Genomic DNA, 23,638 nt, shown 5'->3' on the forward strand with positions numbered 1-23,638 from the left:
AACATTAATTATGCATTAATCCTGGAAACCAGTCACAAAGCTACTGGGCTGTTTGCACACAGCGTTAGCATCAGCTGCTAATGAGCAGCGCTAGCTGTCGGTGTCAGACACAATTATTTACTAATTTATGTTTTTATTTATCACCCTCACTGTCAGAGTGTTTCATGATGTTAGCTTAGCCGTTTAATATTATAGCACTTGCTAACACACAGGTGTTATTTTTACCCTGTAAATGAAAAGTGTGAACTTTAGCTACAAACATCAGTTAAAGCTTAATATTTTGACATGAAGCAGTTTAAAAATATATTTCTTACAATGCAGGACGTCTGCTTCCTCCTCTGAGGCTCAGACAACTCACGCTTTCAAAGCTAAGCTATGCTAATTCTTATGCTAAGTGCTGCTAGGTGCTGATGTCAATCAAAGTTGGATTAGCCACGCCCCCTGGAGGTTGCCTGGGAAGAAAAATATCCTGGGAAAAGTAGTCTTGATCAAAGAAAAGTGGTGTTGAAAAGACCTGCTCACCATTAATTTGCTTTGAAACAAACACACACTTTGGTTTTTGCAGCAGTAGGTGACGGTGCTCATGGGAAACGGAGTCTTTATTATTAAAGTCATAAACAACTGTTTTCATTCACAGTAAAACTTTGTCCTCATTCATGGATTTTCTGACTCCAGCTTTGTTTACAGAATCTTTGAAGTTTTGATTAAATACAGACACATTTCTTCATCATCATCATCATCATCATCATCATCATCATCATCACTCTGCCTCTGTTTCACCTCTCGGTCTGTCTGTGCAGACTTTACCACTCTTCCTCTTCCTGATTCATTAAACACATCAGCAAACTGAAGCATATCACCCTGCACACACACACACACACACACACACACACACACACACACACACACACACACACACACACACACACACACACCACATGCAGCAGGGCAGCTAATTAGCAAAGTGGCAGTGGGGTTTTAATAAAGTCACACACACACACACAGGCTGCCTGGTGTGAGGTCATCGGCTGCGTGCTGCAGAGACACGGCTGGACGCTGAGGCCGATCGTGGTATTGATCCAAGACGTGTTGTTACACCTCCACCTCCGGCCTCTCCCGATCAATCCCCTCTGATTGTTCGTCTGTAGGTAAAGGTGGTGCTGTTCTTGTGAATGGTCACTCCCTCTAGTGGTGTGAGTCTGGAACAGCATGGGGGGGGGGGTGGAAACGGAGGATGAGATGGAGAGAAAGAAAGGTGCAGATATTGAGTGTTAGCAGGCGACCCAGTTCCATCACTGCTTGTTTGTGTTTAGGGCGGTGCTGCAGTTAAGAGCATGTGTGTGTGTGTGTGTGTGTGTGTGTGTGTGTGTGTGTGTGATGTCACCTCACTCACTGTACTCTCATGCAGCATGCAGAGTGCAGCTTGCATGCACAGTGAGGCACTTTGGAGGCAGCAGTTGTCACACACACTCTGTGTCCACTGAGACGAACACACACGCTCACTTCCAGCTCCATGTTTGTCTTTAATCATCGTCACATAGAAGTTTTATTTCAGAGCTTTTTTAATTCATGATGTTTATTAATTAGCTGATTACGGTGAAGCTCAGCGTGTTTTTATCCCAAACAGAAACCCAGACAGGGTCAGACGTCACCGCTCACTCTGCTGTACCTCACTTCACTGGAGTCTGCTCCAGTTTTTCATCAAGACTTTTCCACCTCAAAACTTCCCTCCCTGTTCTATTATTTGGGACAAATTCATCTGAAGACGTCTCTGAGGAGCCGTAGGTTAACCCAGGGGTCTACAACCTTTACTTTCATAAGACCCGTTTGTCCTCAGCTCACCTGGATTAAATTCATTCAGGAGCCACAAAATCTACTTTATCTTCACAATAAAGACGAAAAAGTGAAAAATTGTAAACAAAGTAAAACTCGTGAAAAATTATTGTAACTAGAGGTTTTTTGTGTTTATAAAATTGTGCATGTGATGTTTGGTTTTTTTTATACTTAATAAAATTGCAGATATAAAAAAATGTCTAATATCATGCATTTCTTAAATTGCAAAATTTATGAAATTTCGTCAAATTTTGCAAAATAAAAAAAAGATATTTAAAACATGAAAAAAAATAAAAATTCCCCAAATTATGAAATTAAAAAATTTGCCAAATTGTCTGAATTTGCAAAAAAAGAAAGAAATTGCAAAAAAGGAATTCAAAGAATTAGCAAAAATTTTAGAAATTCAAAACATTTTGAATTTCTTTTTATAAATTTAAACATTTTTGATTTAAAGAATGTGAAAAAAAAACTAAAAATATAAAAAAAAATGTTAAGCTTTATTGACAGATGTGATGCATATTTAGTTTAACAAAATGTTAAGTCATGACTTTATTTAGTGTCAATGTCTTCAATCATCAATACCCTCTTTAAGAAAAACAAAAATTCTTTATTTTGAAAATATTTTTTAAAGCTACAAGGAGCAACTACAGATAAGTCAAAGAGCCGCATGAGGCCCCAGAGCCACAGGTTGAAGACCCTTGGGTTAACCTGAGGGAGCCTGGTTGGATCCAGCTCTCTGAGGTCTGTTAGGCCTGATGCTGGGCTCCCTGCAGCTCACAGTGTGATGGATCATGATGCTGTGAGGCCGTCCTGCTCCTAGCTTAGCATTTAGCGTGTACAGTGTTTTCCTGTGGCGGTCTGTGTTCCTCTGATGATGAACAGGCTGTAAAGACTGAAACATGCTGGCTGCTGAAATGACGGTTTCATGGTGTTTTCCCTGACCCCCCCCCCTCCTCAGACCCTTACAGGAAGCTGCGTCTTTAAAGCATCAGATCATTGTTTCATTTCACACTTGGTTTTCTGTGTTTGTAAAGTGTGAGCGTGGCGTGGTACGTACACGCTTGTGACCTTGTTTTCTTGGGAGAGTGATTCGTCACGCCATGTGATGATGTGGCGCAGTGAGCTGGCTCCATGACAGCGACAGAACAAACAGGAGAGTCTAAGTGTGGATCCCATGTTTACCAGGATCCAGATGGATTAAGAGCAGTGAAACACACTGTACCTGCTCTCTGTAGCTTTAAATACTCAGCAGAGATTCAGGAAATAAAAAACCTGGAGGATTGGTTCAGTTTGGTTTGTGGTGACAGTGTGTTCAGACGTTTTTCAGATTCTTTACACATTAAGATTTATCAGCATATATCCATGTGCGTAGATGATTATTTTTATCTGCCTTTTTTTTATCCATGGTTTATTTTTTTTCCCTTTAATTGGACTCAAAAGTTAATGAGTCAAGTTAATTCACCAAAGCAGGGGCATATTATATTTGTGTTTTATAGTAATACTACCTTATCATACTGTATGGTATAAAACTGTATCATATTTTAATGTAGCTATCCCATTGGACGGTTTGTATGTCAGTGTGTTGTGTTGTATCATAAACCATATCACATAGTTTTGTATCATAGCTCAGTTCATTGTACAGTATCATGTTGTAGTGTTTCTGCCTGTATATTATCTTCATGTATCTTAGAGTATCCCTCCACATTGTACTGTATTTCATTGTTACATAACCTAATGCAATACAACGTAGCATGACTAAATGTAATGTACGGTAACATACCAAACAGAATTATACCATAACATAGCATTCCGTAATGCACCATAATGTACCATACCATACTGTACCATACCGTACTGTACTGTACCGTAATGTACTGTACTGTACGTACCCTATCATACTGTACTGTAATATACTATATCGTACCATACCATACCGTAACTTACTGAACTGTACTGTACCGTACAATACTGTACTGTAATATACTATATCGTACCATACCATACCGTAACTTACCGAACTGTACTGTACCGTACCATACTGTACTGTAATATACTATATCGTACCATACCATACCGTAACTTACCGAACTGTACTGTACCGTACCATACTGTATTGTAATATACTACACCGTACCATACCATACTGTAACTTACCGTACCATAACATACCATAACGTACCGTAACGTACCATAATATAACGTACCGTGGCATACTGCACTGTAATGTACTATATTGTACCGTGCCATTCCGTAACTTACCTTGCTGTAACGTACCGTAACGTGCCCTAACCCACTGTTACATACCGTACCATACTGTAATTTATGTACTGTAATGTACTGTAATGTGCCCTAACGTACTGTAACGTTCTGCACCATAAAATACCATACCATAAGGCACCATAATGTATCATTCCATACTGTACCATACTGTACCGTATTGTACTGTAACATACTGTACTGTACGTACCGTACCATACTGTACTGTAGTATACTATACTGTATCCTATCATCCTGTACTGTAATATACTATACCGTACCGTACCATACCGTAACTTACTGAACTGTACCGTACCGTACCATACTGTACTGTAATATACTATACTGTACCGTACCATACCATACTGTAACTTATCAAACTGTACCGTTCTGTACCATACTGTACTGTAGTATACTATACCGTACCATACCATACCGTAACTTACCGTACCATAACGTACCCTAACGTACCATAACGTACCACAAAGTAGTGTAATGTAACGTAATGTAACGTAACGTAATGTAACATAACTTACCGTACCATTCTGTGCTTTAATCTACTATACCGTACTGTACCGTACTGTACCATACTGTAATGTACTGTGCCATATCATATCCTATGGTGACGTTTTTTTAGTCTGTTGTATCCAGCCATGGTGTAAACTATCAGTTATAACATAGAAAAGTAATGTAAAGTAACATAATGTACCGTACCGTAATATACCATAACATTACGGTACGGTGGTCTTATGGTATTCTGCCTGCACATGTACGGTACGGTGGTCACGCTGTGGTACGGTGGTCACGCTGTGGTACGGTGGTCTTATGGTATTCTGCCTGCTCATGTACGGTACGGTGGTCTTATGGTTTTCTGCCTGCACATGTACGGTACGGTGGTCTTATGGTATTCTGCCTGCTCATGTACGGTACGGTGGTCTTATGGTATTCTGCCTGTACATGTATGGTACGGTGGTCTTATGGTATTCTGCCTGTACATGTACGGTACGGTGGTCTTATGGTTTTCTGCCTGCTCATGTACGGTACATCATGTTGGACAGGACTCTGTCTTCAGGTGTTTGGATCCTGTACGCCTGATGCGTGACTGACCCAGTGGTGGTGTAGAGGCTTTATTGGAGCTGGTCCTGAGGAGGTTTAGCGGGGGAGGCTGGCGTGGTGGGGTTGTAGTCGGTGTTTTGAGGAGACGGAGGCAGAGATGGAGACAGGGAGAGCTAATGAGCTGGATTCTGCTGGAGACTTGGCATTCTGCGCGTGGTGCTCGCTGCCTCTCCCTCTGTAGAGGAGAGGAGCTGGCGAGAGCGAGCAGCTTCCTGTCTGAGCCCTGAAGCAGGAGTAAATGAGGGGTGGGGGGAGTCGTGTTGGAAGCAACAGAACAGAGGAAGGAGGAGGAGAAGGAGGAAAGGAGGGAGGGAGGGAGGGACCAGTGTTAGAAATTGAATGCCAGGGCGCCATGTTCTCACCGCCAGCGTTTCCATGGAGACGGGGTAATTCTGGCGAGTAAGGAAATTTCATTCACTCTGGTATGAAGAAGGAGAAGAAGAAGAAAAGGAGGGAAATATCAACAAAGAGGAGGAGAAAGAGGAGGAGAACCAGAGAGGGAGGAGGGAGGAGGGGGGAGACCTCAGCTGGGGTTGGAGCACCCATACCCCAGGGGACCTCCCTCTGTCTCTCTCTGTCTCCCTCTGTCTCCCCCTGTCTCCCCCTGTCTCCCCCTGTCTCCCCCTGTCTCCCTCTGTCTCCCCCTGTCTCCCCCTGTCTCCCCCTGTCTCCCTCTGTCTCCCCCTGTCTCCTCCTGTCTCCCTCTGTCTCCCCCTGTCTCCCCCTGTCTCCCTCTGTCTCCCTCTGTCTCCCCCTGTCTCCCTCTGTCTCCCTCTGTCTCCCCCTGTCTCCTCCTGTCTCCCTCTGTCTCCCCCTGTCTCCTCCTGTCTCCCCCTGTCTCCCCCTGTCTCCCTCTGTCTCCCTCTGTCTCCCCCTGTCTCCTCCTGTCTCCCTCTGTCTCCCCCTGTCTCCTCCTGTCTCCCTCTGTCTCCTCCTGTCTCCCTCTGTCTCCCCCTGTCTCCCCCTGTCTCCCCCTCTGTCTCCCCCTGTCTCCCCCACGCCTGTGATGGGTGGTGTTTGTCTCCACCCTGTCAGTAAACACCACCCACATAGCTCAGCTCCTTCCAGGAGCCCTGCAGGTACACGACCAGGAGAACAAAGAGAAACACTGTTAGCTGCTCCTGTGTGTGTGTGTGTGTGTGTGTGTGTGTGTGTGTGTGTGTGTGTGTGTGTGTGTGTGTGTGTGTGTGTGTGTTTGGGGGGTCAGGCAGATGGTGACCTGTGAGCAGCAGGTTCGACCACGTTTGTCTTCAGCTGCTTCGATTTCACAGAATAAAATTTCCAGGTTAAAAGTCTTTGTATGCATGTACCAACCTGAGCATGCCAGTGTGTGTTTGTGTGTGTGTGTGTGTGTGTGTGTGTGTGTGTGTGTGTGTGTGTGTGTGTGTCAGGCTGCACTCACACACACACAAACATACACACACACTCTCACTCTGCAGCTAACTGAAGCTGACAACTGCATGGGGTTTGACTGGACTGTCGCTGCAGCCAACCTGACAGCTGCACTGCCAAGCATCCTCCACACACACACACACACACACACACACACACACACACACACACACACACACACACACACACACACACACACACACACACACACACACACACATAACTTCATCTCTCTTTGTGATGCTGTTTCTGGTATCAGCTCATGCAGAGTGTTTTTATGCTGTGGCTGTAAACTGTTAGGACTTGATGCTGAATCATGTTTAGTTTGTGATGCTTGACCTGCTGCTGCAGCTGCTGCTGCTGCTGCTGCAGATGTTTCTCTGTCAGCGCAGACTTTAGGATGATCTGTTGATCAGTGAGGTTAAATGTTGATGACCTGACGGTTTGTTTCCTGCTCCTCTTCCAGTGTCTGAGGAGGGGCTGTGGGAGTGTGGGCTGTCCTACGAGTGCAGGACCCTCCTGTTCAAGGCCATCCACAACCTGCTGGAGAGGTAGGAGCAGCAACTCACACAGCACACCATGCAGCGACTCACACAGCAACACAACGCAGCAACACAACACAGCAACACCACACATCAACACTACAAGGCAATATCAGGCAGCAACTCATGCAGCAACAGCATGCAGCGACTCACGCAGCACACCATGCAGCGACTCACACAGCAACACAACGCAGCAACATAACACAGCAACACCACACATCAACACCACACATCAACACCACAAGGCAACATCAGGCAGCAACTCATGCAGCAACAGCATGCAGCGACTCATGCAGCACACCATGCAGCGACTCACGCAGCAACACAACACAGCAACACCATGCAGCAACACCACGCAGCAACACCATGCAGCAACACCACGCAGAAACACCAGGCAGAAACTCACGCAGCAACACCACGCAGCAACACCACGCAGCAACACCACACAGAAACACCATGCAGCAACACCACGCAGAAATGCCATGCAGCAACACCACGCAGCAACACCACGCAGAAATGCCACGCAGCAACACCACGCAGCAACACCACGCAGCAACACCAGGCAGAAACACCAGGCAGCAACACCACGCAGCAACACCACGCAGCAACACCAGGCAGAAACTCACGCAGCAACACCAGGCAGAAACACCAGTCAGCAACACCACGCAGCAACACCAGGCAGAAACACCATGCAGCACACTATGCAGCAACACCAGGCAGCGACTCATGCAGCAACACAATGAGGCAACACCACGCAGCAACTCATGCAGCAACACAAGGCAGAAACACCACGCAGCAACACCATGAAGCAACACCATGCAGCAACACCATGCAGCAACACCATGCAGCAACACCATGCAGCAACACCACACAGCAACACCTCTTAGTGCTGCTGTACCATGCTCAGGCACTAAGGAGCAGCTGAGCTGCTGCAGATTCAGCAGATATGGCCCGTGGAGAGAACCTGAAGTTGAAAAGTTTCAGAGCTTCAGCACAAAATCTACAAAATGATCCAAAGGTTCAGTAATCCTCATTTTAAGCTGCGTCCTAATCAACATGAACGAATCCTGGGGACAAAGAGAAAGTGATGGCAGGATGAGGAAGAGGAAGATGAAGATAAATTCATTTTAAATCAATAAATCAGACGAGTGTTTAAAAAAGAAAAAGATGAAATTGATCCTTTGTTTTTAAATATTTGCAGAGCTTTAGTTTCCTGTTTGGGATCAGAGCCACTGGGAAAAAACTTTCCTGGAGACGATGCTATTCAAGTTCCTACTTTTAAAAATGATTCATATGAAGTATTCTGGGATTAAATCAGTATTTTTGGGAACAAAAAGTGATCGAGTGTGAAATCAGGATTGTGGTCTGTAAACAGAAAAAGTCTAATTTTGGGGAACAAAAAAAAAATAAAATAAAGGTATACCAGGAAATTTTTTTGGATTAAAGGTGAAACTCTTGAAAGAAAAACATCAAAATTCTGAGATTAAGCTCGAATTCTGGGGACAAAAAAATCAGAATATTGGGATTAAAGTCAGATTTCTGTGGGAAAAAAAAAAAAAAATTCTTGGAAATAATTCAGATTTTTGGGTCTGTGAGATAAACTCAGAAATCTGAGTCAAAAAAATAAAAAATAAAATCAGAACTTTTTAGTCAGAATCTCTGAAAATAAAATCCAGGTTTCTGGGATAAAGGTTTAGTTTTTAAGTTTAAAGTTATTACTCTGAAAAAAAAGGTGAAAAATAAAGAAAGTGTCCTTCATCCTCTTCCTGCTCAGTGTAACCACATGGTGTTTACTCACTAAGTGAAGCTGGCCTGAACGCTTCACAGCTGCTCCTGATAACAGCTCTGCAGAAACACAGGAACAACTTTAAATCTTTGACAAAAATCAAACCTGTTATGTTGACAGGCAGCTCCTCCTCCTCCTCCTCCTCCTCCTCCTCCTCCTCCTCCTCCTCCTCCTCCTGACGCCTTAATGAAATTATGACCTGGGAGCTGAATGACTGAAGTACCCAGAGCTGCTCTCAGTCTGATCGTCTGTTAAATGAAGCAGCTCATATTTGCTCCGTCAGCTGGAGCATCAGTGATCATGGTAGGGGGCCGGACGAGTTCACCTTCCTGTTACCTTCAAGCTCACTGCTGCTCTACACACACACACACACACACACACACACAGGAGGGGGTGCTCCCACTGGCTCCATCACACACACACACACACACACACACACACACACACACAGTCGACCTCTGCCCGGTGCCAGCTTCACGCTCCTCTCTGTGTTTGACTTTTTAACAAACGTCTCTGACTAACGGCTCGTCTCTGAGGCAGCGGCTTCACGAACAGAAACAGGAGCTCAGAGGAGGAGGCAGGGATCCAGGGATCCAGTTCGGGGGACTGGTTTCAGGGTCAGTTCAGACCTGATCCAGTGGTCTGAGGATCAGCTTTAAGCTTTTCTTTGGTAATGTTTGTGTGAGGCGAGCTGATCCAGGAGGGCTCGGCCTCCGTCAGATTACAGGAGCAATGAGAGGAATGCTCCAAACATGGTCCAGGATGCATCAGGAGGTTTGGTAGCTCCTCCACCCGGTCTGAGGATCCAGGAGGAAACACTCTGACACCTGTTCACAGGGACGGGTCGGGCCCTGTGGGCGCCGCGTTTTGTCAGGAGAGGCTGAAATGAGATGGAGAGATCACCGAATCAGGAGCAGGAGGAAGCGTTTGGAGTGAAGACGGTTTGATCTGATGGAGGAAAAGGTTTTTGGACGGAGACGAGGTCAGAGAAGATCAGTTTTCAGTTCACTCGTCATTTTCTGCGTTTCTCACACTTTACCGCTGTGCTGCAGAGTTACGCCCCCTGCTGGTTGACGGGTGCAAAACCAACCTAAGAAAAATAAAGATGATGTTTTATATCATTATAGCGTTTATCAGTTATTAAATACAAACCAACAATCTGTGTGTTTTCCTGCTCCCATGAGGTCATAAAACCACCAGCTCCTCAGCTTTACAGAAAGAGTCAAACTGTGGAAATAAAACAGGTTGTTTGTGGTTAAAGAGGAGAAGAAGGAAGAGGATAAAGATCAAATCAGAAAGGTCATAACAACCTGATATTAGCTTCGTTAGCAACAACATGAGAGAGGAGGAGGAAGTCACCACACCTGGTTTTAACACCTGAGCTTCTCAGACGTTTCTGTTCATTTCCAGCCAAAGAAAAAGGAAAAGAACTTGTTGAAAATAAAATGAATCTTTTATTCTTGTGACATACTTAAAGAGGGGGTTTTGTGTTTTTTTTTTTAAGGTTTTATTTTGTTCCTGTGGTTCCCCAACAGTAGCTCTCTCTGATTCACAGCTGATCTGCTCTGATCCATTTTTGACTTTAAATATAAAAGCTGAATGTCTCCCCATCACTCCTGGATTATAACCTCTTCCTCCTCCTCCTCCTCTTCCTCCTCCTCCTCCTCCTGCAGGTGTCTGATGGATAAAGGCTTCGTCAGGATCGGGAGGTGGTTTTTCAAGCCTCATGATCTGGAAGAAAAGTCTCTGGGCAACAGGTGAGTGAAACCTGAACTCTGTAATTCCCACGCCGTACGTCGTTTCACTTCTTCACAGTGTGTGTGAGAGTGTGTGTGAGTGTGTGTGAGTGTGTGTGAGCGTCAGAGTGTGAAGGCTCTCATTTGATCCAGCATTTGTCGAGTCTTGATGTTCCAGCGGCGGCTCGTGGTGTGAGGCTGAAAAAAGAGACGAGAGCAGGACGGTGAATGAGCGGAGAGAGGTGAGAGCCCAGCTCTCACAGCTCAGTGTGTGAGCGTGTGTGTGTGTGTGTGTGTGTGTGTGTGAGTGTGTGTGAGTGTGTGTGTGTGTGTGAGTGTGTGTGAGCCTGTGTGTGAGCCTGTGTGTGAGAGTGTCACGCTGTGTAGCTGTGCAGCAGTGTGGGAGACACGCTGAAAGAGAGGAGGAGAGAAGGAGGGGCGGGTGTGATGACAGCAGCTCCACTTGTTGCTTCAGTCATCAGCTCCTCCTGCTCCCTCCAGCTCCTCCAGCACCTCCTGCCTCCCCCCCAACCTCCTGTGGGTGAGGAGGCTCCTCAGCTCACTCAGAGCTGCGCTCAGACGCTGTGGTTTGGTATCCGTCAGAGATCGTCCGTGAAGCTCCTTCCTGAAACATGACTCATCAGTTCGCTCGGTCGAGTTCCTGCAAGTTTTTCTTTGGAGCTTCATCATTTTACAGCGAGTGACGCAGACTGAGAGGACGCAGACTGAGAGGACGCAGACTGAGAGGACGCAGACTGAGAGGACGCAGACCGAGAGGACGCAGACTGAGAGGACGCAGACTGAGAGGACGCAGACTGAGAGGACGCAGGCCGTGCTTCACAGACGAGTCTTAACATGAGGTCTAACACATCCTGGTCTGCACAAATCTCCTCCTGAATGAAAAGACGAGGAGAGTCTGAGCTCATGAGCTGATCAGGTTTTCAGTCAGAAGTTTTAATCAGTTCACTGACAGAGAAAATAAAACATTAGATAAATCAAAGACGAACTGAGGACGAGAAAGAGTTAAATCCTGAATGAGATTTCTCTAAATAAAAAGACAAAAAGTTAAATTCTGAAGAAGAGAATCAAAGTTTGGAGAATCAAATAAAAATCAGAAAAAAGTCAGAAATCTCTGAAAGAAGTCAAACAATGAGCAAAAAAATTAAATGCAGAGAAACAACATTTTGGAAATTTAACAAATTGAAAAATATAAGAGAATCTGAGGATTCTGAGAAAATAAAAAAATCAAAGTCCAAATGTTTTGTTTGAGACGAAATACTGAGAAAATGATCTTTTTTGGGGAAAGAGTCCGATTTATGTTATTATACCAAAGTTTTAAGAAAAAAATGTCAAATTTTCTCTGAATTCTGAATTAAAACTTATAATTGAGACGATGAAATCAGAAAGCCTAATTTTTTTGTGCACAAAAAAATTAAAAACAGAACAAAAATTATTTTGATAAAAGTCCAAAGAGTCTAAAAAAATCCCTTTTAGGAACCTCAGAAACATGTTCAAATTTAGGGAAGAAGAAGAAACTTTAGAGTGAAGGGGAAAAATCAAATTTTGGGGGATAATGTGTAATTCAGAGAAAGTGTAAAATATTTAGTCTAAGTCATCATCTTGTGTAAAAATAAACTTTGGAGAATAGAAAGTCAGATTTCTGTCGTGTCTGAATTCTGAAATGTCAAAATTTGATCAAGATTCAAAGAAGTGAAAATCTGGAGAGTTTGAGTGAAAAAAACAGAATCTGGGATGAAAAAAATTAACCTGACTGAGTTTTTTTCCACTGGACCCCACCATGTTTCACTCCTGATGATATATAAGCTGATCATATATGGAGAATGCTAATGAATGCTAACGTTTGCACTCTCAGAGCGAGAGGTTTGAAGTCACGATGAAAGATGTTAATCACGTCTTCAGGGCTCCTCCGTCACCAGAGCTCAGGCTAAATGATCTCTGATGGGAGATTGAAGAGACCTGTGAGTTAATGATGAGGAGCTGTGAGACTGAAGCTGAGTCTCTTTAAGCTGAGTGTGGTTTATATGCTAAACAAGCTAAGCTAGCTGAGTCTGAAACTATCACCGGCCACATGCAGAGACTCCAGCTGACATAATGATAGGTGCAGGAAATGTTGCAGAGAGGTGTGTGAGGTGGAAGGTGTTTGTTAGCATGCATGCTAACACTATTTCCATGCTGATGCCATATGCACACTAATGCTGGATGCAGGCTAAAACTGTTGGCAAACTAACGCTGTATGCATGCTAATGCTGTTTGCATTCTAATACTGTGTGCAGGCTAATGCTGTGCATGCTAATGCTAAATGCAAGCTAACGCTGTCTGCACGCTAATGCTGTGTGCAGCCTAATGCTGTATTGCACCCTAGCGCTGTACGCATGCTGTGTGCAGCCTAACACTCTGTGCATGCTAACGCTGTGTGCAGCCTTACACTCTGTGCACGCTAACGCTGTGTGCAGCCTAACACTCTGTGCACACTGACACTGTCTGCAGGCTAACACTCTGTGCACACTAACGCTGTGTGCAGCCTAACACTCTGTGCACGCTAACGCTGTGTGCAGCCTAACACTCTGTGCACACTAACGCTGTGTGCAGCCTAACACTCTGTGATCGCTAACGCTGTGTGCAGCCTAACACTCTGTTCACGCTTACGCTGTGTGCAGCCTAACACTCTGTTCACGCTAACACTCTGTTCACGCTTACGCTGTGTGCAGCCTAACACTCTGTTCACGCTAACACTCTGTTCACGCTAACGCTGTGTGCAGCCTAACACTCTGTGCACGCTAACGCTGTGTGCAGCCTAACACTCTGTTCACGCTTACGCTGTGTGCAGCCTAACACTCTGTTCACGCTAACGCTTTATGCACGCAGCATCCTGTGGCCTCCTAATCCAGCCTCTGTGTTGGAGCCAGAGCAGAGATTTGCATGTGTGTGTGTTTCTTTAGCGTGCGGTGTAATTCCTCCACACTCTGCGAGCTCTATACCAACATGCTGTCAGCTGCTGCGCCCCCTGCTGAGCCAACCCTGACACACTCTGTCTGTGAATTATTGAACATCCTGAGAGCAGAGAAGAAGAAAGAGAGAGAGAGAAATATTCTTCAATATGTAGACACAAAGAGAGAGAGGTCTGTGCTGCATGTGTGTGTGTGTGTGTGTGTGTGTGTGTGTGTGTGTGTGTGTGTGTGTGTGTGTGTGTGTGTGTGAGAGAGAGTTTATCTTTTCATGACATTTTTCCTCCTTCCACTGTTTGCTTCCAGCACGCTCAGACACACACTCACACACACACACACACACACACACACACACACACACCCTGTGCCTTGCTCCCTGAATAGCTGTTTCCCCACAGTGACAGTGTGAGCGTAGGAGCCTGTGGATCCTGGTCGTCAGTGTTTTCCTGCCACAGGGAGCGTTGCTCAGTTCGGCTCACACTGACCTCCTGCCTCAGCTGGAACCAGCTCCTTTGTCTCCTCTTAGCTCGCAGGTTTTACCGTTTATCACCAACAGGGGGCGCAGAAACCTCCGCGTCCCCTCTCCTGCCTGTGCCAGCTCCTGAGCCTTGGCGCTGCCGTCTTTGTCGGGCTTATCTGGTGTTTATCTGTGTGTGTCCCGGGGGCACGGCGAGGATTGGCACATCCAGGACACATCCAAACCTCCCTCCTCCTCCTCCCTACTCCTCCTCCTCCTCCTCCTCCTCTCTCTGCTCAGTGCTGGAGCTCTCTTTGTGTCTGAATGGGAGGAAGGCAGCTCTCTGGGTTGGTAACGGATTGCATCAGACGCTGAGGGGGAAGAGGAGAGAGTCAGAGAAATGCTGAGAGAGAGGGAGAGAGCAGGAGGAAGAGCAGGAGGAGGAGGAGGAGGAGGAGGAGGAGGAGGAGGGGGCACAGGGGGGATGTAGGGAGGTGGGGATCAGAGGAGGTGGGGGGTCGTAAATTAATCATTACAATAGACTGCTGAATGGATATTAGAGTCTCCCTCTCATTACCTCAGTCAGCTCCGAGCGCGGCAAGTGCGGCGAGCGCGGCAAGCGCTGCGTGCACGGCGAGCGCGGGATGCAGCGATTGTTGGTCCACCTGCTCATCGGTGTTAACGGCCACAGACTCATGAATAAGTGATGTTCATCTCTGACAGAGTAACACAGACGCCCTCCAGTTCTCAAACAGACTGAAAGTACGTTTCTAAATCACAGGGATCCTCACCTGACCTCCTTCCCTCCTCTCCTTTCTTCCTTTCCTTTCCTCCTCTCCTCCTCTCCTCCTCTCCTCTCCTCCTCTCCTCTCCTCGACTCTCCCGAGGGACCAGGGACTTTGAAGTGTTTGTCGTCTCCAAAGCAACAAACGTGATTTTACTCCTCATGAGGAGGTCACAGCATCAGCAGGAGGAGAAAAGGAGCATTCCTCTTTTCTCACTTCAGGACGTCTCTGATGTGTTTTTGTTTTTTCTGACCCAGTGAACCTGTCTGAGAGTTTCCTTGTGACCGCCATCGTCTGTGAGCGACTGATTGAGTGACTGATTGAGTGAGGAGCCGTGCAGACTGACTGGCAGACAGCTGATTAGGTTAAACGAGTTACTGACTGATTAGTGATGGGTTGGTTGACCAAACGACTGTCAGGTGACTCATTCACAGCAGTTAGACCTCGCTGTAATCAGGAGGTCGAGGTTTAGTTACAGAGCAGGAGAGCTGTGGGCGAGCGTCCTTCTTTAAATCAAAGTTCAAATTTAAGGTTTTAAAGTTTTTAACCAGAAACAGAAGAGATGAAGAGCTGAACTCAGCTCTTCGTCCTCTGAGTCTGTTCCAGGTAAAGAGGCGGGTCTTTATGCCCTTATATGGGCAAAAACTCATACGCTCATTTCAAGCATCAACCTCTGGTCTGAGAATATGAGACAATGCTGAAGCTCTAAAATCTGCTGTTTGTCCAGTGCCCCCTTGAGGCTGGCTCTGGAAGTACAGGAAGTCACAAACACACCAAACCAAAAAAAGCTGTTTTCAAAGCAGAAATTAACCTATTTACAGCCTGGTTCAAAAAACGTCTCCTGTCTGAGTCGATAACTTTACTACCAGCTCCCACTGTACGGGGGGTGAATTTTTTTTGTATCTCGGCCATTCAGAGGATATTAAGATCATGAGCTCGCCCAATCAGAGGCACAGCTGAGGGTCACATGACCAACATGCGCCCTATGGCTGTAGGTGAAGCCTTTGCCCCTACCAATATGGCCGCTATAGCTGATCTGCTTCATTTTCTGTTTCAGAAACAGACGGGTGACGTCAGCGAGACTACGTCCATGTTTTATACAGTCTATGGTTTATTTGCATTAAAGTTAATGAGTTTAACCAGGCTGTAATTATCTTTATTATTGTGTCAAATTCACCTTTTTATTGGTGTGTTTGTAGTTTTTGATGTTTCTGTGACCAGCCTCCAGTGGACACTCAAGGAACTGCAGTTTTAGGCACTTCTAACTCTGGGGTCATGTTGTTAGAGCTGGGACTGTGGATTGATCACAAACTGAGTCTGTGGTTCTGCATTAATTAAAGACAATCATGACTCGTCACAATCCAATCAGCTGATTAACTACAAAATTCTCCCAGAGGTAAAAAAAAAAAAAAGAGATCAATGACACCTTTGAATGAAGTAGTGATCTGCATGTTTTTAAATGAAAATGTTAAATTTGGACTGGTAATAATATTTATTTCCCACCTTTCCGTGTTGGAAACAGCTCGAGACAAAGTTATCTTAAGTTTTGTAGTTTTTTTTGGGTCCTCGTCATTCACAGCTCTGTCCTTAAATCAGTCCCTAATGTTCCTGTGAGGAGTTTCTGAGCAGTGAGTCTGATGTAGCAACATGTTGTCAGTGGACGACTCGGATGTTTAAGTCGGCTCAGTGTAAGTTTAGGACGAAAAGATGAAGTGGCCTCTCTTCATTCATAAACCTGAGGCTGAGTGTTTGGATCAGGGAAATATTCACATCTCGTCCTGTGAAAAGTGCAGCTGAGCGTCTCTCTAACGCCTCCTGGAGACGCTCAGCGTTTCTAACATTAACCACGGAGAGGGGAGAGGATGAAAGCAGGGATAAAATGCTCCGATCGATAGCAGAGATGGTGATAGATCACAGCAGCAGCCAACAAGCAGCTCCTTCCCTCTGTTTTTAATGAAGACTGCAGATATGACGCCTGGCAGCTCACGCTCTCTGTAAGGACCTGCAGCGTTTGGCTGCTCTCTGGGATCTCCCTCTGACCGCGCCTCCTCACCCCGTGCTCCGGCTTCCTGTCAGGGATAACGAGGAAATTTAACGTCATTTGGAGCAGGAGGATGTTTTTCCTTCAGCTTCCTGAAGGATCGGCTCCGTCCTGGATCCTGGATCCTTGAAGCCGTGAGAAGAGTTGGAGCAAAGCAGAGACGGCAGCTCTGGACAAAGACACTGAATTATACATCAAGCTGACTGCAGGCCTCTCATGCTCCTGCTAATGGGGCTGTCATGTGTGCGCAGAGGAATACACACAGCAACACACACACACAGCAACACACACACACAGCAACACACACACACAGCAACACAGGAACACAGGAACACACAGCCCTACACTAAGAAAGGTTGCTGTAAACTTACAGTTGCACTACTGTAGCTTTGTTGCTAATCTTTGATATTTCTGATTTTTGTGATTTTCAGTTTTTTTTTTGATGCATACTGACTGCTTCAGGAGCTGTTATTTCGCGAGGCACCCACCTGCAGGAACTGAGCGTCGCCATATCATCAACACATAGTGGAAAAGGCAAACAGGAAGTTGGTCTTCTTCGTCTATTTTTTCACTTTTCCAGCTGTACGACACCATGCAGGAACTCAGGCGCCCCTTAGAGCCAATAACACCAGATCTCAATGAAACACTAATGAAATTTCAACGTAACCAGATTTTGTAGACGTTATGCTGTTGACATGTAAAGGAAACGGTAATTCATGTAAGAAACAAAACAGAAAACAAAAACTTAAACCAGAAATACAACAAAAAATGGTTCAGAAACACAACCAGGGGTATAGCTCCAGTCTGAATCCGTTAACCATCAACAGGAAAATAAAACAAATTAAAATCTCGAATATGTCCAACTTTCAGTTTAATGAGAGCACCGTAGCTCCAAAAAAGTCAAAAAGAACAGGAAGAATATTTTAACTTTTTTTTTTCTTGTGTTGTTAGGTGTTTATTTTTGTGCATCTTTGTTGGATGGTTGCTGTATCTGAGACCCTGGCTGCAACTCTGTGTATATTGTTAATTGTACTTGGGTAATACTAAAAAAAGAAAAAAGAATGACTCCAAAAACAAAAGACTCTTCAGCACTGTAATAACTTTAATTGAACATTCTTACATTAGGAAAAAAAAAAAAACACACGAAGAAGACCAACTTCCTGTTTGCTTTTTCTGCTGTGTGTTGACGATGTGGCGACGCTCAGTCCCTGCAGACGGCTGCTCTTGGTAATTTCCCCTCAAATGCACAGGGATCCATCTGACATCTCAACTTTTCTCCAAGCTCATAAACAAAGACTTAAATTGTGGATTGAGGGAAAAAAAGAGGAGTTTTGAACAAAAAGAAAAATCACGATTTATAATAGTTAAGCAAAAAATCCTGATATCGATTTTCTTCCAGCCATAATCCTTATTTTCTGTTTACTGTAATATACCTAAAAGACTTTTCTCAGCTAGCTATTACGTATATTACGGTAATAAGTTCCCGCTCCTGCAGGCGAGATTTTTTTCCCAGGATAAAATCAGGAAATCCACGCCCCCATCCCATGTGATTGGTTCCTGCAGCATCTCTTCTTCTTCTGTGTAATCCTGCTGATTAAACATCGAGTGCATTACATGCGCCACCATCGGTCTGCGAGGGAAATGAGTCGGGCTGCAGCTATCAAATATTTTAGTAATCGAGTATTCTACTGAAAATCCCATCGATTAATCGAGTAATCGGATAAAATACATTTTTGTTTAGTGATAGAGCAGTTATTTATTTTTAAGAAATATAATTTTCTGATGCAGCATGTCAATAAGAGCACTTACTTTGTTAGCTCCAACATCTGTAAACACACTTTGACACATTTTTTGTGCCTTGTTCATCTCATCAAATGCTGCGGACCCCGTTTGGTAGAATGACCCGTTAGTCTCCAAACTCCAGGAAAGAAGCTAGATTTGTTGCTAGTTGCTATTTTGTATAAGAGTTAGCTTGAGGGCTCTGAAAACTCTCTAAATATCAGCTCTATTTGAAATACCACACTTTGATCTTTTTTAAACGATTCCTCGAGGCGGAGGAAATTACTCGAGTAATTTTTGTAATCGAGTACCTCGAATCAATCGAGGAATCGTTTCAGCTCTAGAAATGAGGCGCCTCACAGGTAGTTTACATTTACAGAATGATATGTTAAATCAGAACAAGAAGAAACGCACAAATATTTTCCAGTTGCGATGGCTATCTTTTGTCAGCATTGCAAGCGTCCAGGAGGCAAAGACTCGAAAAGTCGGCTTTTGGAGGTTAGAAATGATGTTAAAGTAAAATACTCTGCACTTAAATACGTTCAGTAACAGCATCATCTGTACGATATTTAGCATCTGGTGGAAATGTGTGCCTACCTTCCAAAGCTGATGCAGTTTTTCTTCATAACGATTCAGCTACACATGGCTCTGACTGATGGAGGTGGTCCAACTTCAAGGAAGCCCTGTAGTGTCCTGTTAACTGAAGATCTATGCAGTATTACCTAGTTATACAGTTTGGGTTAGTAGTTATGGTGGTGATAATGGTGATGGTGAAGTGTACATATTTATAATAAACTAGGCCTGTTTGTAGATCACTGTTAATGAGATGAAATGCAGCTCAAAGTGCTTCAGAGTTTAACAGAAAAAAGAAAAGATTAACCAAGCTGATTTTTTTAAATGAAAAGTAAAAGCATCAAACTAAAAAAGCGTCAAAGGTTAAAAACATTTAACATTTCAGACTACTGTAGAATTACCACATGTTACATTTCAGTTGAAGAACTAAACACCTTCAACACAGTGTGGTGGGAGCGGAGATGTGAATGCAGTGAAAATTAAAAAACCATTCGAGCATTTGAGGTAGAAGCGTGTGGAAGTGAGAGACTCTGCAGGAACCAATCACACGGGTTGGGGGCGTGGACTTCCTGATTTCATCCTAAGGAAAAAAACTTGTGCGTGTGACGGATCGTCTGGATCTGCGTCTGCGCGGAGTGAAGCGCGTTCACTCCGTGAAGCTCACAGGAGATAACAAGAGTGTAAACATCCTCATCCAGCAGAGTGAGTGTGTGAGAGTGTGTGTTTACAGTGTGTTTACAGTGTGTTTACAGTGTGTTTACAGTGTGTAGGAGGGCTGGGCAGCTTGAAGGATGCAGACAGGTCATGTGAGCTCTGAGGAGAGAGTTTCAGGTACAGATCACACAGATTATCTCCCTCATGTGACGGAGCTGTGGGTGAATCCTGGAGCTGAAGCTCTGTGTTAGCAACAGCTTTGCTAACTGTTTATCGCTCATTATCCTGAACATCCAATCTCCTTTATTCTCTCCCTGCTGTGTGTGTGTGTGTGTGTGTGTGTGTGTGTGTGTGTGTGTGTGTGTGTGTGTGTGTGTGTGTGTGAGTGTGTGTGTGTGTGTGTGTGTGTGTGTGTGTGTGTGTGTGTGTGTGTGTGTGTGTGTGTGTGTGTCTCCCTGCAAACACATTAGCATACAAACGACAGCGTGGTGTTACTGCTGTTATATGAGCTCAGGCACAAATGAAACACACACACACATGCGTACAGTGGAGTGTGTGTGTGTGTGTATATGTACATTCCCTGATTGATTCCCTCTGAGCATGCTCAGTAGCCTCCCATTAAAACTCTGATCTCATCGATATGTGTGCAGCGATCGCCGTGCGTGGCTCTGAATTATTCACCTCCTCCTCCTCCTCCTCCTCCTCCTCCTCCTCCTCCTCCTCCTCCTCTTCCTCTCGCTCTGGTTTCTGCTCTCACTCCTCATTTTTCCTGCGTCTCCTCCTCCTCCTCCTCCTCCTGTTAATCTCCTCTCCCTCCTTCTCTTCCTGCTCTTCTCCTCCCTCTCCACCTCTGGTGCTCACTTTGTCTTAATCTTCGTCTGTTGTTTCCTCCTCCTCTTCCTCCTCTCACTCCTTCACCTCCTCTCCTCCCCTCCCCTCCTCTCCCCTCCCCTCTCCTCTCCGTCTCTCTCCAGTACTGTCAGCCCTGAGGCGAGTCTCAGCCATCACTCCTCTTCATTTATTAATACCTGTACTCATGCAGCGCAGGCACACACACACACACACACACACACACACACACACACACACACACACACACACACACACACACACACACACACACACACACACACACACACGCTCAGGCTTTGCTCACATGTCCCTGAGGATGCGAGGAGCGCGCTGTGTCCAGGCGCTCTGGCTTACTGTGCAGAAAAATGCCCTTTGTTAAAGGACGGAGCATCAATCTGCAGCTGCGTCAGGCCGCACGCTGCTGCTCCTGCTCCTGCTCCTGCTCCTGCTCCTGCTCCTGCTCCTGCTCCTCCTCCTGCTCCTGCTCCTGCTCCTGCTCCTGCTCCTGCTCCTGCTGTAACAGAGCTCAGATCATAGCTGCTGCTCATTCATCACTGTTTTTCTGGATCTGCTGTCTTTGATTATTTGATCGTTTCGCTTTTCAGATGTTCTCTGGGTTTAATTTGCATGAACGTTGCAGAATAACCTGAGATCCATGTTTAAAGTTTGTGATTCTGCTCCAGCTCAGACCAACAGACCAACACGTCACCAAAGAGGAGGATAGTCTGAGCCGCTCTTCATCCAGAGCTCCTGTGTTTACGAGCAGCCTTCAGGGAGCCGTGTTGTGTGCACACATCAGTCCCCATCAGTGCGCACACATCTCATAAAAATATACAATAACAATATAAACAGAATTATCAACACAAGAGGGAAATAAAGTCTAATGGATGCTTCATTTCACAGACTTATTTAATCCATGGCGGCTGCAAACAGAGAGCACAGGGAAACCCTCAGCAAACATCCATCAAACAGCCAATTGGTCCGTCCGTGTTCAGGCTGATCATTTTATGAGGAATCAGTGCGGGATAATGTGCTGTTCAATACGCTGCTTAAACGCCCTCTGTGTGAATTATTTCTGCATGTGTGCACGGCGGCGAGCTCAACTGGTGCTCTTGACTTGCAGCTGTTCTCTCGAGCTTCCCTGCGCGGCTATAAATAGCTCTGCATACGCTGAAATGATGCACCCAGGACGCAGTTGGAGGGCAGGCAGAGTGAAAACACTTTGACTCATGGGCTGAGGAAAGGGTGGGTTTCTGCTCTGTGTGTGTGTGAGAGTGTGTGTGGATCAGCAGCGTGTCGTCCTGTCAGAAATGACCCCGCACAGCTCAGGACGAGGAGGTGACTCCAGAGAAATTCATGATTTGATTCATCAAAGACAAGAGGAGGAAGTTGATCATACAATAACTCAGCAACAGCTGATCAGATCAATAAACAGGTCAATAAATCAGGAAAACAGGAAGTAAAGGAGGAGTACACAGAGCAGTTTATGTCATGTGATGCATTAAATAAAAGTTAAAGTGGCTGTTTAAGGATAAAGTCACATTGTGTAGCAGATAGCTGCTCGTTTATTCCAGGACAGAGTCAGTGTGATTCGAAATATGAAATAAACTAAGTTTGTTGTGAAGTGATGGTGGCAGGAAGGAGATAACCATATACACACTAACTACAGCATGGTGGGGTATAGAAAAACAAACAGTATGAAATAGAGTATGATAAAGAGGCAGGGGTTTCCAAACGGTGCCTGAGGCCCCCTGCTGGGGTCACACCGTCACAGGCCGATCCTAAAATAAGACCAAAACAAACAAACAGACCTGAATATGCTGATACAGAAGGAGAATATAGAGCTGTTCCTGTATCAGTGAGATCTTTAATGTTTGTAGTTTTTTTAAAGTATAATAAAATATGATGTGATACAGTGGAGCGTGTAGTTTAAAGGTCGTAAGGTAAAGCGCAGTATGACACAGTACAGATTATTGTTGTGGATTATTTTATAACACAGTATAGTATGACATGAGACGGCATTAAACAGTACAGTTTAATAAAACATAATGTAATGATGGTAAAAATTTTTTTTTATTATTGTAAGTATTATTATTATTATCATTATTATAACTACTACTACTACTACTACTTATAATAACAATAATGATAATACTAATAATAATAATAATAATAATAATAATAACAATAATAATAATAATAATAATAATAATGATGATAATAATAATAATAATAATAATAATAATAAAAATAACAATAATAATAATAATAATAATAATGATAATAATAATAATAATAATAATAATAATAATAATAATAATAATAATAATAATAATAATAACAATAATAATAATGATAATAATAATAATAATAATAATAATAATAATAGTGACAATAATAACAAATTAAATGAATAAATAAATACTAAAAAAACAAATAGATAATAATCAGGTTAATTACATTGATGATAAATATATTGATTGATAATAGAGATAATCATCATCACAGATCAGGCTTTCACAAACACATCTTGCTCATATTTATTTATTTATTTATTATGAGCTCACCCTTTAGAGTTCACCTGCTGTCTTTATATAAACCTGCTTTTCTCTAAAAATACTAATTTATCAAAATCAATGTTACTATAATTAATCATCTTAAACGAGGCTCTAATAACTTCCATATTAGTAATCCACTTTGTGTTTCAGATTTTGAAAATATGTCATATTATGTGATTTTCTTGTTATAATGGTAGGAACCAAACATGAAGAAATGATAAGAAAATGTGAAAATATTTCAATAATAAACACACATTTATTTTTTTCTGTTAAAAGCTCAAGCTAAAAAAGGTTTGAGCTTTTAAAGCAGGA

General features: G+C 44.1%; 1 protein-coding gene across 4 annotated transcripts in view; it reads left to right on the top strand.

The window, feature by feature from the left end:
• Positions 1–23,638, top strand: part of LOC141805253 (mediator of RNA polymerase II transcription subunit 13-like) — a 94,106-nt gene that overhangs the window by 49,644 nt on the left and 20,824 nt on the right. For all 4 annotated transcript variants that reach the window (XM_074690177.1, XM_074690178.1, XM_074690179.1 and 1 more), the window contains exons 3-4: positions 7,064–7,148; positions 10,599–10,682. In XM_074690177.1, coding sequence (XP_074546278.1) covers positions 7,064–7,148; positions 10,599–10,682 — 169 coding nt within the window. The remainder of the gene's footprint in view (positions 1–7,063; positions 7,149–10,598; positions 10,683–23,638) is intronic.

Source organism: Halichoeres trimaculatus, unplaced genomic scaffold (assembly GCF_033239565.1).
Source record: "Halichoeres trimaculatus isolate MK-OKI-2021-1 unplaced genomic scaffold, fHalTri1.1 fHalTri1_scaffold_16, whole genome shotgun sequence".
NCBI lineage: Eukaryota > Metazoa > Chordata > Actinopteri > Labriformes > Labridae > Halichoeres > Halichoeres trimaculatus.